General features: G+C 43.4%; 2 protein-coding genes across 8 annotated transcripts in view; both read left to right on the top strand.

The window, feature by feature from the left end:
* Window positions 1-2874, top strand: part of SCUBE1 (signal peptide, CUB domain and EGF like domain containing 1) — a 214991-nt gene extending 212117 nt beyond the window's left edge. For all 7 annotated transcript variants that reach the window (XM_068951089.1, XM_068951117.1, XM_068951081.1 and 4 more), the window contains one exon: window positions 1096-2874. In XM_068951089.1, the coding sequence (XP_068807190.1) occupies window positions 1096-1248 (153 nt within the window). In that variant the 3' untranslated portion in view covers window positions 1249-2874. The remainder of the gene's footprint in view (window positions 1-1095) is intronic.
* Window positions 2875-13160: 10286 nt separating this feature from the next.
* TTLL12 (tubulin tyrosine ligase like 12) overlaps window positions 13161-15432 on the top strand; it is a 31451-nt gene continuing 29179 nt past the window's right edge. Inside the window, exon 1 of the mRNA XM_068950869.1 lies at window positions 13161-13358. Within this exon, the coding sequence (XP_068806970.1) occupies window positions 13239-13358 (120 nt within the window). The 5' untranslated portion in view covers window positions 13161-13238. The remainder of the gene's footprint in view (window positions 13359-15432) is intronic.

Below are 15432 nucleotides of genomic sequence, written 5' to 3'. Positions count from 1 at the left end.
ATAAGCATGGACACAACCAAAAAAAAGTAGTAAGAGCTTCTAATCTACTTAGCACCATTGGGCTATCTAGCAGTCAGTATCAGCAGTTTAGCAAAGTATGTCGGTGCAGCTTTGAAGGACTAGCTGTGCTCTTAAAGCTGGGCACATGTGTGTGTCCTTTGCTGAATCAGGACCTAAATGAAATGCATGCTGACATAATTGTGTGTTAGAAAAATCAGTCAACCAAGAATGAAGAAACTATGTTTGAAGAGCCTTCTTCAGCCTCAGTCTGGCGCGTGTTTAAACGAGTCATTAAATTAGAATTTCCCGGGCATAAAGAAATGTATCTACCTGAACCACTGTCCTGCCTCAGCAAGACATAAACATAACGTAGCATTGTAGGCTGCCACTGAAATAATTTTTAACAGGCATGAGCAACAAATTGGGGGGAATTGTAGAGAAAGGCTGCTGGGCTGCCACCTATAACAAAAAATAAATAAATAAAACTAAAAACGCTCGCTCAGAAGATAAAATTCAACCTTGTAAATGTATGGTTTGGAAAGAGGGGAACAGATTAACACTCAGCTCCCACTGGCCTTCCCAGCCCCAGCCCCAACCCTGTGAGTATTTGGTCACTAGAGTTTGGGGGGTCACTCAGGTCTCCACTCTCGCGTGCGAGATCCGGCAGGGGCTCCGTGAGGCTTTGAGTTGAGGTTCACGAGAGGGCAGGAAAAGGTCCTCGCAGAGCTCGGCATTGCTGACGACCAGCTTTCTCCTTCATGGAGGGAAGGCCCTGCGCAAAAGCTCGAAACAGGCTGGAAGGGCAGTTGGAGGCAGTTGGCAACGCTAATGCCTACCTTATGCAGCCGGTTTGTGGTTAACGTAGCCGCTACCTGCTCAATTTGGTATCTTCCAGGAACGCTAATTGCCAAAAAACAGAGCACAGGAAAACGGTTCAGCAGCATAAATCTCTGCAGGCAACGTGGAGCACAGCTCCCTTACGCTGCTTCACCTGGGATGGCATTCTGAAAAACAGTTCTCTCTCTGATTTTGAAAGCCGCGCAGAAACTAGATGCACGCACTGCTCGTGTCTAACGTGTGTGTTGTCTCCCCTAGGACAAGAAACTGATCAAAGCTCTCTTCGATGTCCTGGCACACCCACAAAACTATTTCAAGTACACAGCACAGGAGTCGAAAGAGATGTTTCCGAGATCATTTATAAAGCTACTGCGATCAAAAGTGTCCAGATTTCTACGACCATACAAATAGTCTAGTGGTATTCAATTTGGGGTTACTTTGCATTCTTTGTCAAATATTGTATTTCCTCCATAGTAGAAACATTTGCTAATTGGGAGGCTCTTTTTTGCCGTCTTGATTTTCAATTGTATATTGAAGAATACCTATAATGTTTTATAACTGTTAAAAGCCAATGTTCTGAATGGGATTTTTACTACAAAGAAAAATAATTGTGGATCCTTGAGTGCATCCAGTTAAAGATCCAAATTTGTGTCTGCACTAGTGTGTCTTCACTTTCCATTTGAAATTACAATTCGTAGAAAATATTCTTTCTAGCTTTTTACTTTCCATGAAAAAAAATTCTCCAAAGCATAGAAGGGAACTATTCAAATCTGATCAAACTACCTGCACATAAGTTCTGTTGTAGAAAGAAGTATGTAGTATAAATAATATTTGGATTTTGAATTGCACTTGAACTTTATATTTGAATCTTTAGAAGAAAACAAAACAATCTAAATTTTGTTATTTCTCATTTGTGGTTTAGTGGAACCATTGTCCAAGTAGAAACCAAAAGGGAAGAAAAGAGAGAAAAAAAAGAAACAGATGTATAATTTTGTTTTATGAATTACATAAGATTGAGTCCCATGCCCTGTGTTTTATCTGTCCTCTTCTAAACTTCTTCAGAGGTTTGCCACTGTCTATTATTTTCTGGAAACTGGTGTAGCTATGGAGTTTTATACACCAATTGGTCCCTTTGAAGGCATTTACAATAGGATAGATGAGCAGTGAACAACAACAGCAACAAGTAGTAGTCTGGTTTTCTTTCCGTTAATAGAGCATCTAATTAAGTACAATATATAAATATATAAATATATACTTCTATTTGTGGGTACATTAGTAATGTTATCTTTAGTTACTGTAAATATTAATCATGCTTAAATCTTTACTCCCACACACACTATTTACTCATATCTATTTGTAACTTCGCTTAGATGATTAAATGACTTCTCCAAGTGCTTGTCACTTCTGTGAACATGAAACTGAAGCCTTTTGGAGTTTTATGGTACAGGATAATGTTTTTTTTCTTGGACAATCTCTTTCAGCATACATTATTCCAGGAAGAATAACATCAGTTAAGATGCAACTGCTCTGCAGTATCTTGGTCAGTAAAGGGTCAGTTACTGCTGCTTCCTTGGGCCCGCTCATACCCCAGGCAGGAGGTACCTGAGGACGGCACGCTTGACAGGAGCTCGATCTTTATGTGAGATCTGCCCTCCATAAACCTGATTTTCTTGTAAGGATGTTGAAACTACTTTTATTATGTATTCACTATGGGATACTAAAGGTGGACATTTGAAGGAGAACATGCCATCACTCCTAGATTTAGCGTATGCATGGAATGAAAAAAATATAGCTACATGTGTTCTTTTTCTTGACAGAAGTTATTTGTAGAAAAAATGAATCTTTAAAAAGCAGTAAGTAATCTTTTTAGGTACTCAGTCATGTATAAGTCTATAGCTAAAAAAAACACTTCAACCAAACTTAGTACTTCAAAGTCTGATAAGTTATCCAGAATGATTTGGTTGGGATTACGGCCGTCCTACTGCCTGACAGATATTGGGAAATTGTTCAGAATTCTCAACAGAAGTCACAAAATTTAACAAAAAAAAAAAAACTTCCTCATTTCCTGAAGGATGAACAATGATCTTTCTTCAGTAAGAGAAGTTTGGAGCCTGATGCTGAGCAGTGGCTGTAGTAAAATCTCTGCTAAAATTTCTGCTTAGCAACCCACAAGTTTGGCCATAATGTCACTGTAAGATAGTCGCGACGTGTAGGACAAACTTCCTCTTTGGGACAGAGCTGCGAGGTGCTGCCGTACATGTCCAGAAACCACTGGCAGTACTGTAACTTGCTTCAGGTGCTCAGCCAAGGAGGGGTATCTCAGGGCCAGACAGTGCCTGTGGGAGGGACCTGTCCTGGCCGCAGCCACGGTTAGGGGGACACGGGCACAGCTGCACACCACTACTACAGGACTAGCCGCATTTAGCGCTGGACAGCTCACCCTGACTTACGGCCATGCGAGACAAAACGGGTGCTTTGCCTAATTCATCCTGACAGGCAAGGTGAGAGGTTTGGGTTAGCCTGTATTCCCTGGAGCCGCATCAGGGCCGGGACTCTGCAGGCAGGACAACGTGCCCAATGACTTCTCCTGTAGCAAAAGCAGGATTTGTGTTATTATGCCCTTTCTCTGAGAGCAGTGAAAGAAAGGGAATAATTTGGCCTTCATAATTATATGGTGAAATGCTTCTGAATACATAGGGGTTTCTTATGGGATATATTTAGAAAATAGTCAGGTTTTGAATGTTGGCAGCTCTGTATGGAAATGCCACTGGATGTGCAAATTTCTAATAAAATAAGTAACGACAAGGGGTATGGAAAACTAAGCAGATTTCACTTGACGTACGCTGATTTTTACAACCCCGTAATTTTTACATCAGCACTAGAAGTAAAGAAACGCTTTGAAGAATCCCATCCAAAAGTATCTTATCACTTTCAGAAGGACGTAAGGATTTTTCACGCTATATTTGTAGTTACAGAAACCGGCATTCACCAAATAGAACGGAGCTGAGCTTCTCATTTGTTAGTGTAGGTGTCTGATGCTTTCATTGTCAGGAGGTTCCGAACGTAAGCTTACTATTATAATAAAAGTACAAAAATAAGGAATGTCATCTTTGTGGAGAAAACCTAGACAAATTTGGGAATCAAAACCTGTGCAGGGAGAATAGGGCCTTCTCTAAGAAAAGCAGCTTCATGAAATCAATCAGTACATTGCCAAATAGAAAATTTTGGCCTTTACTGTAAACATGAAATACTGCATTTAAACTTACTCTATAAATACAACCCTGTATTTGGTCTGGCAGCATTACATGTTGTATGTGGAATAGGTGTATGTGGAATAGGTGCAACAACATGTTCACATGCTACTACTACAGGAGGCTGAAGAAGCCTAATTTGTGATTGCCTAATTCCACATCACAAACTGAACTTTTTGTTTTCCGTTTGCAAATGCCTAAACACTTAAAAGCTGTACCTGTAGCACTTATTATTTTAAGCCTCTCCTCCTGCACTTATTTTTTAGCGAGATGGTGGTGACCCATCTGAACGTTTTCATGGGCCACCAATAGCAGCCTGCATGCCTGCTGCAATCCAGCAGGTTGCAACAATCAGAAATTGCTAAATAACCAAGCCCTAAGTCATCCTGTGACAGCGCTTGTTAGTGATTGCTGTGGGCCAAGTAAGTGAGTGTGTGTGTGTGTGTGTGTGCGCGCGCCTGTGCGTGATTTGAGTACAGGAAGCATCAGGATTCTGTATTCAGTGGGCCAGACTGCCACCTGCGTCTTGCCCACAATAGCAAGACTTACGCTGCCTGAAGATTTAATTCACTAAAACTTGATATAAAGTTTCTTTCAGCCCATTTTTTTCCTTCTGCCTCCCTCCTTCCGTCATATATTAGCTTTTTACCTAAAGACCAACTTCTGAAAAATGTATTTCCTCACTGTGCCTGCCCCATACAATAAAGTTAAATCGCACGGTGCTGTAGTTACTGAAGATTGGGTCTAGTCCCATGTTTACTCTTCAAACCTGGCTCTGCAATTTGGTGATAATTGGTACAATTCTTTTTAGCTGAGCACAGCAAAAGCCGTGTGCCTGAACTTCCCAAACTTTAGTGAGCCAAAATATGCATCTGGATTTCACATCAGATGTATGTCTCCAATAATAGGAACTGCTGCCCTACCAAAAAAATTTTCTTCTGTTCTGTCACGTTTTATTGACATTCTATATATAACCATCTCTTGGAATATGGAAAATCACAGCATACAAAATCCTAGGAGCAATTTTTGATGTGCAGCCAGCGTGTGCGCAGTGTACATTCAAAAAGCTTTAATTACCTTTGGGGAGGCTTTAGTTATTGAAGTATGGCAGCAGGAAGAATTTCTGAACTTTTATGAAAACCACCCTGTTCCTGTGCTGAATCTCTGAAAAAGGGAGAGCCTTCTGCTTCGTCTGTGAAATTCTTCACTCAGTGTATTTTGTTTAACTTGTACCGCAAGTGAATGTCTCTTTTCTCTTTGGTGAGACAAACATGCTGGAAAAAGGTTCATCTGAAAATGATTTTCAGACCTAAAATTTCAAATAAGGTACAAAGACAAAAAAGGCTTTGTTGTAACATGTAAAACAACACTGTACCAAAGAAGGAGGGGGAAAAAAAAATCATTTAGACCAATGCTGCCCATGCATCAGCTTTATATTAGGGTAGGCGTACTGACATCAGTAGATTTACTATGTTTTAGACTAGCTTAAATAAGCCCCGGCTTGGTCACAGAGTTTTCAGGGAGTCTGTGTTTTGATTTGTCAGGTGGTTTCTAAAGAGCACAGCTAACCTGTCGTCCTCAGTCCTGTAAGTAGAACAGATGATGCCACATAAACAAGAAACAAGCTCACAGGTGTTAAACTTTCAAATAGGAAAGTCGAAGCCAACCCCTCACCCCTTTGTGAGCCTGCCCAACAGACTTGAATGTGTCAGATCAGTCTTATCTCTAAAGAGCACTGTTTTAATCTTGCAGATAACAATTTTTAATACAATCTTCAGGAGCAAAAGGAGTGGTATGATTCTTATGCAGGAACTGCTGACTGGTCTTTAACAGTGCAGATGTCTGGACTCTAAATACTTTTGAATGCTCTTAAAAAAAAAGAAGCTGGAGCAAAATCTTCAACCAACTGAATTCAGTGGCAAATTTCTCAAACACCGCAGGGGTCTGGATTTTCCCTTTTTCGCATTATGGGAATGAGCAACAGACCCAGTTACTTGTACCCATGTCATGGTTTCAGCGTTGCATTTCTTTCATAGTTTAAAGCCACCGTTTGACAGGAACGGTAGTAACGGGAGAAGTTCTCTAGACTCTCAATACTTTGAGACGTTAATGAAATAGTTTTCTAGAATGAGAGAATGTTGTAAGCACTTGGGGGAAAAAAAAAACTTTTGTCTCCCATAAGAATTCATGGAAGAAGGGCAATTTTTATAAGTTCATGTAAACTTGTTCCTCAGTATCAGACTTGGATTTAGAAGAAGTTTCATGTTTTATCATCACATTTTCCACCTGAATAGGAACATACTGGGAAATAAACTCTTAATGGCAAAAAACTGTTATCTAAGTATCTGAATATATACAATTCCAGTTTGTTATTTCATTTATTTATTCTGTTTCATCACTAAGTTTTTAATCTATAAAATGAATATGTAATATACAAGAGTAAAATGTACAGAAGGACCGTTAGATGTAATAATTTAAACCATCTGTATTCAGAAAGCGGAGATAACAAGTTTAAACATATGCAAACAATTGCAATTCAGTTTTAGCTGAATTTCTCAATATCTAGGAAAAGAAGTGGCTTTGCTTAATTAAACTTTATTTTAATGATTGTGAAAATGTATTTTTTAGAGTTTGTTTTTGTTACTTTTTTAATTAAAATTATTTTGTAAATATTGTTTTCTATGTTTTATACCTTGGAAAGGCCGCTAATTTGCATTGACAGCAGCAGATACTCAACATGATGATTAAAAATCTACTTTAGGATACGAGCATGCATGTGGTCAGTTGTGAGATTCACCCTTCTAGACTACTGCTCCTGTTATTGCTGCAGTCTCACTGGGATCATAGAACAGGGTTGCTGGGACAGTTTAACCTGCTAATTTTCATAGAGTTGACTGTCCAGTGTCATTCTGAAGTGCTCACCATTTTCACAACGTATAAAGAATATGTATTTTAAAGTTTGTGCTAGCTCTTATTACATTGTTAGGATAAGGAACACCATAAAATTCAGAAATAAAAGGGAATTCAAAATACTATGCCCAAATATAGTATAAAGACAGGGAAAAGTATGGAACATCTGTGCTCCTAGGTAGCAGTGGGAGTGATCAAACTACATATTGGATCCGATCATAGAGTCCTTTTTAGGCAAAACTGTCACTGAGGTCAGTGAGAGTTTCACCTATGTAAAGTTCATTATGATTATGTCCATCATTTGTTAAATAAGAATTTCTGGTAGACTAGATTTTGGGGAAAAAATACCTGGATGTGTACTATTGGTTTCTGTACTAATTTGCTATGTTGAGATCACTGGGCATGAGTGACATTTTGAACTAAACCCTTGTAGATGCTGCTGGGACTTCTAAGCTTTATGACCTATGTAAATTATGTACAAACAGCGATTTCCATATGAAATGTATCATGATAGTTTAGAGCAAAGATAGTGAATAACTGTACAAAATTTGATACTTAGAAAATAAAATACAGTGGTCTGAGCTTTACCAATATTTTAACAATACTGTCAGATTCGTAGTAGAAAATGTTGTTGTAAATGTATCTTATAAGAAAATACATTTCCTTTTGCCTCTGTATATTACTAGCTTTGTTTTCTATGTCAAAGCTCAAAATGAAGCATGTAATAAAACTTTTGTTAAAATCACTTTCATAATAAACGTAAAATGGAATGGATACCCCTCTCCTGCCATTTATTCCTGCACATGGAAAAGGGTCCAGGCACCAGTCTAATGTAGAAAGGACTAAGAAGAGAACTCATCTTTTTGATTCCTTTTATATATTTTGGTCCAGTTTGCATCGTTAGACAACAGAGAGCTTCTTCTTTCTCATAGGACAAGTGGAGTGTGAGAGTTCTGGGACACTGAGTTTGTCCCTTCTAAATAGACTTCAAGGAGCGCGTTGCAGAGCCAGAAACCATGGCTAGAACGAAGCAACACATCCCCCACCTCTCCAGGACCTTTACCAATTTCTTAAAATAACTCTGATATTACCATGTTTATCTCATGCAGGTTCACTTTCCTACACCTCTCTGTGGAGGAGCTGTGTCAAACAAGGCTAGAAAGTGGAAGAAAGCCGTCTTGCAGTCCCACTGAGGATGGGATGGAGAGGAAAGCCACGCTTGCAACCAAAATGGTGATTTAAAGAGAGGTCAAAAGCACTCCTTCCTCCTGTAGCTCTGCTGTGGAAAAAGCATGTTTGCCCAGCACCTCCTTGCTGCTGAATGTTAGATATGATAAGTTATTAATTGTTACGCAATGCAGGATTAGAAAGCAAGTACAATTTGTCCATCAGTGGCCCAAGTGACACTCCTGACGTAAAGATGAAACTGGATGATGAGAGACTGAAGAGAAAACAATACCTGTAGTGAGATCAACAGCTCTGCTAAATATGATTTCAATCATCTTTTGCAGTGAAAGAAATGCAAATTGTCATTAGGGGTAATAGCATGCTAAAACAGACAGAAAGTATAGATGTTATTAAGTCAGTCACCTTGACAAAAGGTGAGATCTGTCATTTAGCGCTGCTTGTTAAGAGATTAACAGTCTGCCCAGCATCAGTAGCAGTACAGTAGCCACCTATCGCAGAACGGGCAGGAGAACCGAGATAGCAGCGCAGGGAGTGGTGTTCTGCCGAAACTTTGACGCAAGCACGTTATCTTGTTATCATATGACAGTATGCTCCACTGATTTTATATCTATTGTGAATGATATAAATACTGCCAGCATGACTGATGACTATAGATGTCACCATGACAACTTTGAAAGGCGTTAAGAAAGAAAAAGCTAAATTCTGACTGGCAGCAAAAAATCACTTACTGCCTTTTTCAGCTAATAGCAGTCCATTTATGTAACACGGGCAGTTACCCTAATTATGCTGCAAGGAAGCTATAGCATCACCTTTTATCAGACTACAGATGGTACCTAAAGATGGAGAACATGTGAGATGGTGGCAGTATAGGGGGACCCTGAAAGAGAGTGGAAAGCCTCAGCCGTCTTTATAGCTTTAGAGCTCTAAAGGAGTTTTCTAAGGAAAAGTCAGCTCCAATCAAAGACAGAAGAGCTGAATTCAAAACTTCCAACAGGTCATTGTGAGTCAAATTAAAGATTAGTAATGAAGTCTCTGCAAACAAATGCAGGAGATACTGAAAGAGGTTCAGCAGTCACAACAACGTGAATTCAAGCACAAGATTCTAGTTTACTGAAATAAGCATTGCCTGGAAAGAATAGCTGTGATCCATTCTTATTTCAAATCTTTCAACTTCTCAGCAAGCTCACAAAACATAATTTTAACACTTGGCCTGAAGAACAGCACTCTGAAGTGAGCCAGTAGGTAAGACAGGGCAGATTTGGGATAGATGTACCTCTCCTTGTGTTCAACCATGAACAGTGATTGACTTAGGAAAGACACACAGTCCTGTAGAATAATAATAAATGGCTGTTCTTGCCTCTAAAAAATAATATTAAAATAGACAAAGCTGTGGATCACTGGCACATGTGATACATGACTTCTTAACATCTCCTAATCTTTATATAAGTTGCAAACTGTAACTCATTCCCAGAGTGTTTTTAGCAGACATTCCCCTATCAGAGTGCCTTGTCTTTCTCCCTCTGTCTTATATAGCCATGCTGGAAGCCCTGTAGTGCATGAAGTTACCATGGCATTACTCCTGTTCTCACCTAACAGTGACTGGAAGCAGAGCTCCCTCACAGAGCTAGCCCTGCATTTAGGCAGCGAGCCCCCTCTCCAGAGACATCCAAGCAGCCTGAGGCAAGCTGCTGCTTCGGCTGGGTGCAGACAGGTGTTGCTAGTTTGACTAAATTCTGATGCTTTATTTTCCTCTCCTCCATCTTCTCGCTATAGTATGTGCAGCATTTGAGTACTGCTGTAACACACCAGGACGCTGCTATATTTGAAGCTCTGAGCTGATGACCCCACAGTTGTCTGAGCTTTGTGTTGTTCATTATAAAATCATGCTCCCAGCTTCATACCTAATTGCTGTCACTGCCTCTGCACAGGTTTCCTGCTAGGAAAGTGAAAAATGTAGTTAATCCTGTTAAGGGGATCCTTGCGGCGAGAGGGATGCAGTACCTTCCCAAAAATATATGTCTCCAGAGAAGCAGGTACACAAAAACTATAAACAATATCACTGCTGTTTTGATGCTGAAGAATAAATTTAATGTTATAACAGCACCTATTATGTTTAAGCACTCAGAGGTACAGCTACGATCAAGTATTTATATCAGACGATGATCCTGTAATCTAGATGTAGCCTGTAGCCTTAGCTTTCCATGTTTAAAAAAGTTCTAGTTTTACTGCTGAGGAAGTTGTTTGCCTGAAAGTAAAGGGTTTCTTTGATGACACAATAAGGCGCTTACTGTAAAATCTACCAGAAATGTGTCTTTTTATCTCTTTTTTTTAATTATTATTTATCCTGCTTCTCTTCTGAAACAGTTTCTGGGATATCCTGCCAAAGAGGGAGATTCTAACCTGAAAAAACAGGAAAATGAAGTGGGGAGAGCATAGCAGCCCTATGGGATCAGAGAGTCATAACTGTCGGGAATCAGGCCAGGAACTGCCACATTCCTGAAACTTTGTAAGGCTCCAGTTGTATTTGTTGGGGGCACATGCTGCTTCACATACACCAACTCATGACAAATTCCTCTGCTGCTGCTACAGGGCGGGCACCGAACGAGACCCTGAATGAGGCAGTGTAATGTGACCCGTGTAAGTCATCAGGACGGCTGTGGTAGGGGGGCACGACAACTGCATGGGCTGGCGCCTTACAGATAGCGCTAACGGCTAAGCCCTCTTACTTCAGAGTGAGGCTAGTACTAGTAAGTTCAGCCTTGCTGACATTTTCTGCGTTCTTTGCAAATACATATGCAAAGCACACCAATAAAACTTCACAAGCACTTTGCCAGAGTAAGAACTGCATGGTTTAGGCACCATAAATTAGTCATTGTTCCTATGAAAACAATCAGGATAACACTCTGCGGTAATCTTTTTTTTACAGGTTACCTACTAATACCTATTTTTGTAATGAGAGGTTCGCAGTGATACCCCCGGATTACCACCCTGGGACCACAGGTGACCTAGGCCACAGAGCAAGAACGATCGCTCCCGAAAGCCTCGCTCTGCAGCCTGGCAGCCTGCAGCAGCGATGCGAGAGCAGTGAGTGCTGGACTCTGATCCCTGCACCAGGAAATACTGCTGTTATGCAAGAGTAGTGAAAAGTGGGGTAGCCTGGAGGCTTAAAACCACTGCGTGCTTTTAGACGTCATTAGACAAAGTCAGGGAATAGCCTGCTTAGAGCTGCTTGTGCCTCTCAGAGCCTTAGCTACTCTTCATGCCAGTGATTCTGAGCGTGCTTTAATATTAACTCAAGAGTTTATCAGCAACAGGTTAAGCTGTCCCCAGACTTGCAAAGACGCAACAACTCACCCAAACAGCCTGGAAGCACAGACAGCTGGCCAGCAGCCAGAACTCCTACCAAAAGTGAAGTGGAAGTGCAAGTGAGGAGTCAGAAAGCACCTGCCCACGCTTGGTGAAAGCAAGAATTATGTAAATCTCATGTCGGAGCAAGAGCACGTTCCCCTTGCCTCTGGAGAGGGTATGTTCAGCGTGGCTCTGCTAAGCAAACAGAGAGAAATCTGTCCTGCTTTTCTTATTTGATCTGTTTAGGGGGAAAAGGCCCAACTTTTTTTTTTTTCCAAAGTAATAGTCTCCTTTTGACTTAACTATAAAAATATTGGTTTATTTTCTAGGAACTTTTTCATTTTTATAAAGTCACCTGGCAGAAAAGACGTAAACAAGCAACTTGTTCAAATTAGCACTAGTAAACAGTCCCAAGCTTGAGACATTTGGTTCAGTGAGCACAATCTATGCAGCTGTCAAATTGCCAGCAGCCTTCTAACTTGATAGACGTGATATGGGCGCTGTAGAAATATATCATGTTGTGAGCATGCATAATATGCCACGATGTATTGAGTCCATGGCAGAGATAGAGATGAAGGAAGGGTGGCACTGGGAACTTTTTTTTTTTTCCAGTAGGCAAGATCCCTCTGAGGACTGGCACGTGATCAAGCCTCCCCATTTTACCATACCAGTGCCAAAGCACTAGCACAGCCTTCCTTTTTTTCCAGACCACACTATTAGCAAAAACATCCACGAACTCAAGAGTAGCATGGCAGGAAGCCAACTAAGGTACACCGGAAATATAACTATTTTTTGATCTTGTGCTGTTTAATCTGACAGATCTTCTTAGTACCATCCTTGTAAAGACTTCACGCTGGGGAAGCGTGGGAATGCAACCAGAGCATATGGTGAGGCAGAAATAGCGTGAGGCTGAGGAAGATTTGCCTGCCACTCACTATTCAGATATCCAATCTGAGGAACGTGCTAGATCCTCAGCTGCAGAATGGTGATGTTTAGTGGCAGCAGGTTGCCATAATTTTTAATCTGTGTCTGGCCAAGTTACACTGATGTAAGACGGTCCTCCTGAGAACTCTGCGACTGCGAGGAGGGAGGGACTGCTGCTCTGGGTATTCACTCTGTAGGCTAGACTGATGTCCAGCAACGCAAGACAGGGCAGCAAGCAAAGAGGTATTTCTTGAAAAGGGCGTTCACATATGTTCTCCAGGGACTGAGCTCCCTTAATCTGGAGGCTTTCTTGACGGGCTACTGAGCCTGAACTCCTACTTCTAGCACCTAAGAGGGTCATCAAAAGTTAGGATAGTGCAAACCCCACTCCCTACACGCGCAGTCCAGGATCTGCACCGTGTGCGGACGGTGGAGACACCCCCTGCCCCGGGGGCCGCGGCCGCCAGTTAGCCCCAGCCCAGCCTCGCACCCCACCGGCGACCCTGCTGCGGGGGCCTTCCCAAAAAGCCCCCTGAGAGCGAAACACGGGAAAACCCCTAAGGGCGGCCGCCAACCGGCTACTGAACGCGGGGAAAAAGACGTAACTTCAGTGAGGATAAAGGTAGGCGAAGAACCGCCCCAACGGCCGCCTGCCCCGCCCCGCCGGGGAGCTGCGCAACGGCCCCCGCGCGCCCCGCCCCGCCCCGCACCCGGCATGCCCCGGTCCACGCCCGCCTCTCCCCCCCCCCCCCCCCGTCGGCCACAGCGGGGGGTCGCGCCATGTCGGGGGACGGCGAGGGCGAGCTGCCGGCTTTCGTGGCCCTGCACGGCGCCGCGCTGCGCGCCTCGCGCGTCCCCGCGCGCTACTGGGAGAGCCTGTGCCGCAAGCTGCGCGGCGAGGTGGGTGGTCCCGCGCGCGCCCTCGGCCGTTGGAAGGGTGGGGGGGGGGGGACTGCCGCGCGCGCGCACGGCGCGGCCGTTGGGCGTTTCCCGCCAAAAGGTTCCCTCAGCGGCCGTTGCCCCCCGCGCTGCGGGGTCCGGGGAGGGGGGGGAAGCAGCGGCGGCGCCCCTCCTCTCCCCTCGCTGGGGCGGGGCAGGTCCGTTTTATCCCGTGCGAGCTGGCGCCTGGGGCAGGGCCTCCGCCTCCGCGCGAGCTGCCCTGCGGGTCGGGTTTCCCCCAGCAGGTCGCTCTGCGGGGAAAAGGTGGGGAAAAATAAAAAAAAAAAAAAAGAAAAACTTCCTGCCGGCTGTGTTACTGCAGCTGCGGTGCGGGGCTGTAAAGGTGTCAGCTGTGATGCTGCGTGCGTGTTTGCGATTTGTTAGGCTCGGCGTGAAGTTGGAAGGTGTCTGGGAGATCCTGGCCGGCGAGAGATGGCGTATTTGTTGGGTAGTGGTAATGAACGTGTCGTAAAACCTTCAACCCTTTTGCCAGAGAAGAACTAAGAAAAGCGGCAGTGATTGTATTGAAGTCAAGATACTGCCATGTGTTAACGCATTGTGATTTAGGTTGCTTTGATCTGGTCTTCTTTTCTTTTTTTCCCAAATTCTCTTCACTTCAACACTGGTCCACCCTGTTCTCGATCGGCTATAGCCGTGCAGAAGGAACTCATTCAGCTCCTTTTGCGCGTGCGAAAGTTACCTGCCTCAGACCGAGCTACGCAGCAGGCAGTTTTCTGGGAGTACTTCTGGCTGGCTGGTTAGCTCAGTTTTTCCTAACCTGAGCAAAAACCATTCAGCTCCCCCAGACGACGGGGCCGGCAGTGGAAGAGGACTCTGGCCATGCTTGTAGCAGTAATAACACGAGCGCCATATTGTAGAGCATCTCAGCGTGTGGCTGTGCTCCGCAGGGTGCTTTAATCAGGCCAAATTCTGAGCAAGTCTGTAGGTCTTTGTAAAATCGCAGCTCGCAGACTTAACAAAGTAAATATGGAGACGTTGTCCTTTGTGCAAATTGTTGAGTTCCTGCGCGGTAGTCCTGACCATGCTGCGCGCACACCATCCCCGTGCGAGGGCTGGGTAGGTTTCACCTGAAGCTGATGCCCGAAGGACTGCCAGCCTGCTCTGAAAGAAATGAAGGGATGAGGAATCCCTTTTCCCTCGTGTTTTTAGCACACTTCTGCTTGTTGCCTGCAGCTGTTTGATGAGGAAGGGGGTAACAACTTTAAGAAGAGAAAAGGAGCCATTTGGACAAAGGGCTTGTGAAGGGATGAGTTGGGTTTTGGATTTGTTGTGATTTTGCATGCAGGTACCCAGCTTCAGTGGTAAAGGAAAGCTGTATTGGATTTATTGGAGTAAAGGGACCAGAAACTGAGGAGGAGAAGGGGAAGAACCTGAAATCGGTGGTTTGGAGAGGTGAGAGAGCTCCGGCGAGTCTGGAGGAGTCTACCTGGAGAAGGACATAAGGGCATGGACGTAGAGAAGTGAACTTTCAGTTGCAGGGGGAGAGAGAGAGACGTGATAAAATCCTCAAGGTACTGGGTGAAAAGGGAACTGGCAAGGGGATGGAGGAGGCCCTGTGGGAAGTGAGAAGAGAAATAAATGAGATGAGAAGTTTGACCAGGAAATAAAGGACAAGTAGGCAAGGAGAAGAGAGTGTAGCATAACACACCGGTAAAAGTAAGAAGATACGTTTGTAACTATTTGACCACTTTTTCCCCCTCTTCCTCACTGTAGTGTTGGGGCAGGAGGAGAGAATAGCACGTGGTGTTATAACCTGGCTGTTTATAGCCCGTACAGTCAAGGAGGGTCTGCATTTATTTCCTGTGCTTTCTAACTGCTGAGTGTCTGATACTGTGGTCGTAATACATATGTATTCCAGTTATTAGCATTACAGGGGAAAAAAGGTCTGTATCAACTCAAGCGTTTTCCCAGTCAGTCACAAACCTCTTGTTATGCTATAGCTCCCTCAGCAAGAATTGGTATAAATGACTTGGATCGGGGAATATCTGTTCCTCTGCTGAAACAGGAAGGCAAG

The sequence above is a fragment of the Struthio camelus genome, chromosome 1 (genome assembly GCF_040807025.1).
Source record: "Struthio camelus isolate bStrCam1 chromosome 1, bStrCam1.hap1, whole genome shotgun sequence".
Taxonomy (NCBI): domain Eukaryota; kingdom Metazoa; phylum Chordata; class Aves; order Struthioniformes; family Struthionidae; genus Struthio; species Struthio camelus.
The sequence above is the reverse complement of the archived record's forward strand: the minus strand, read 5'-3'. Positions and strand labels throughout refer to the sequence as shown.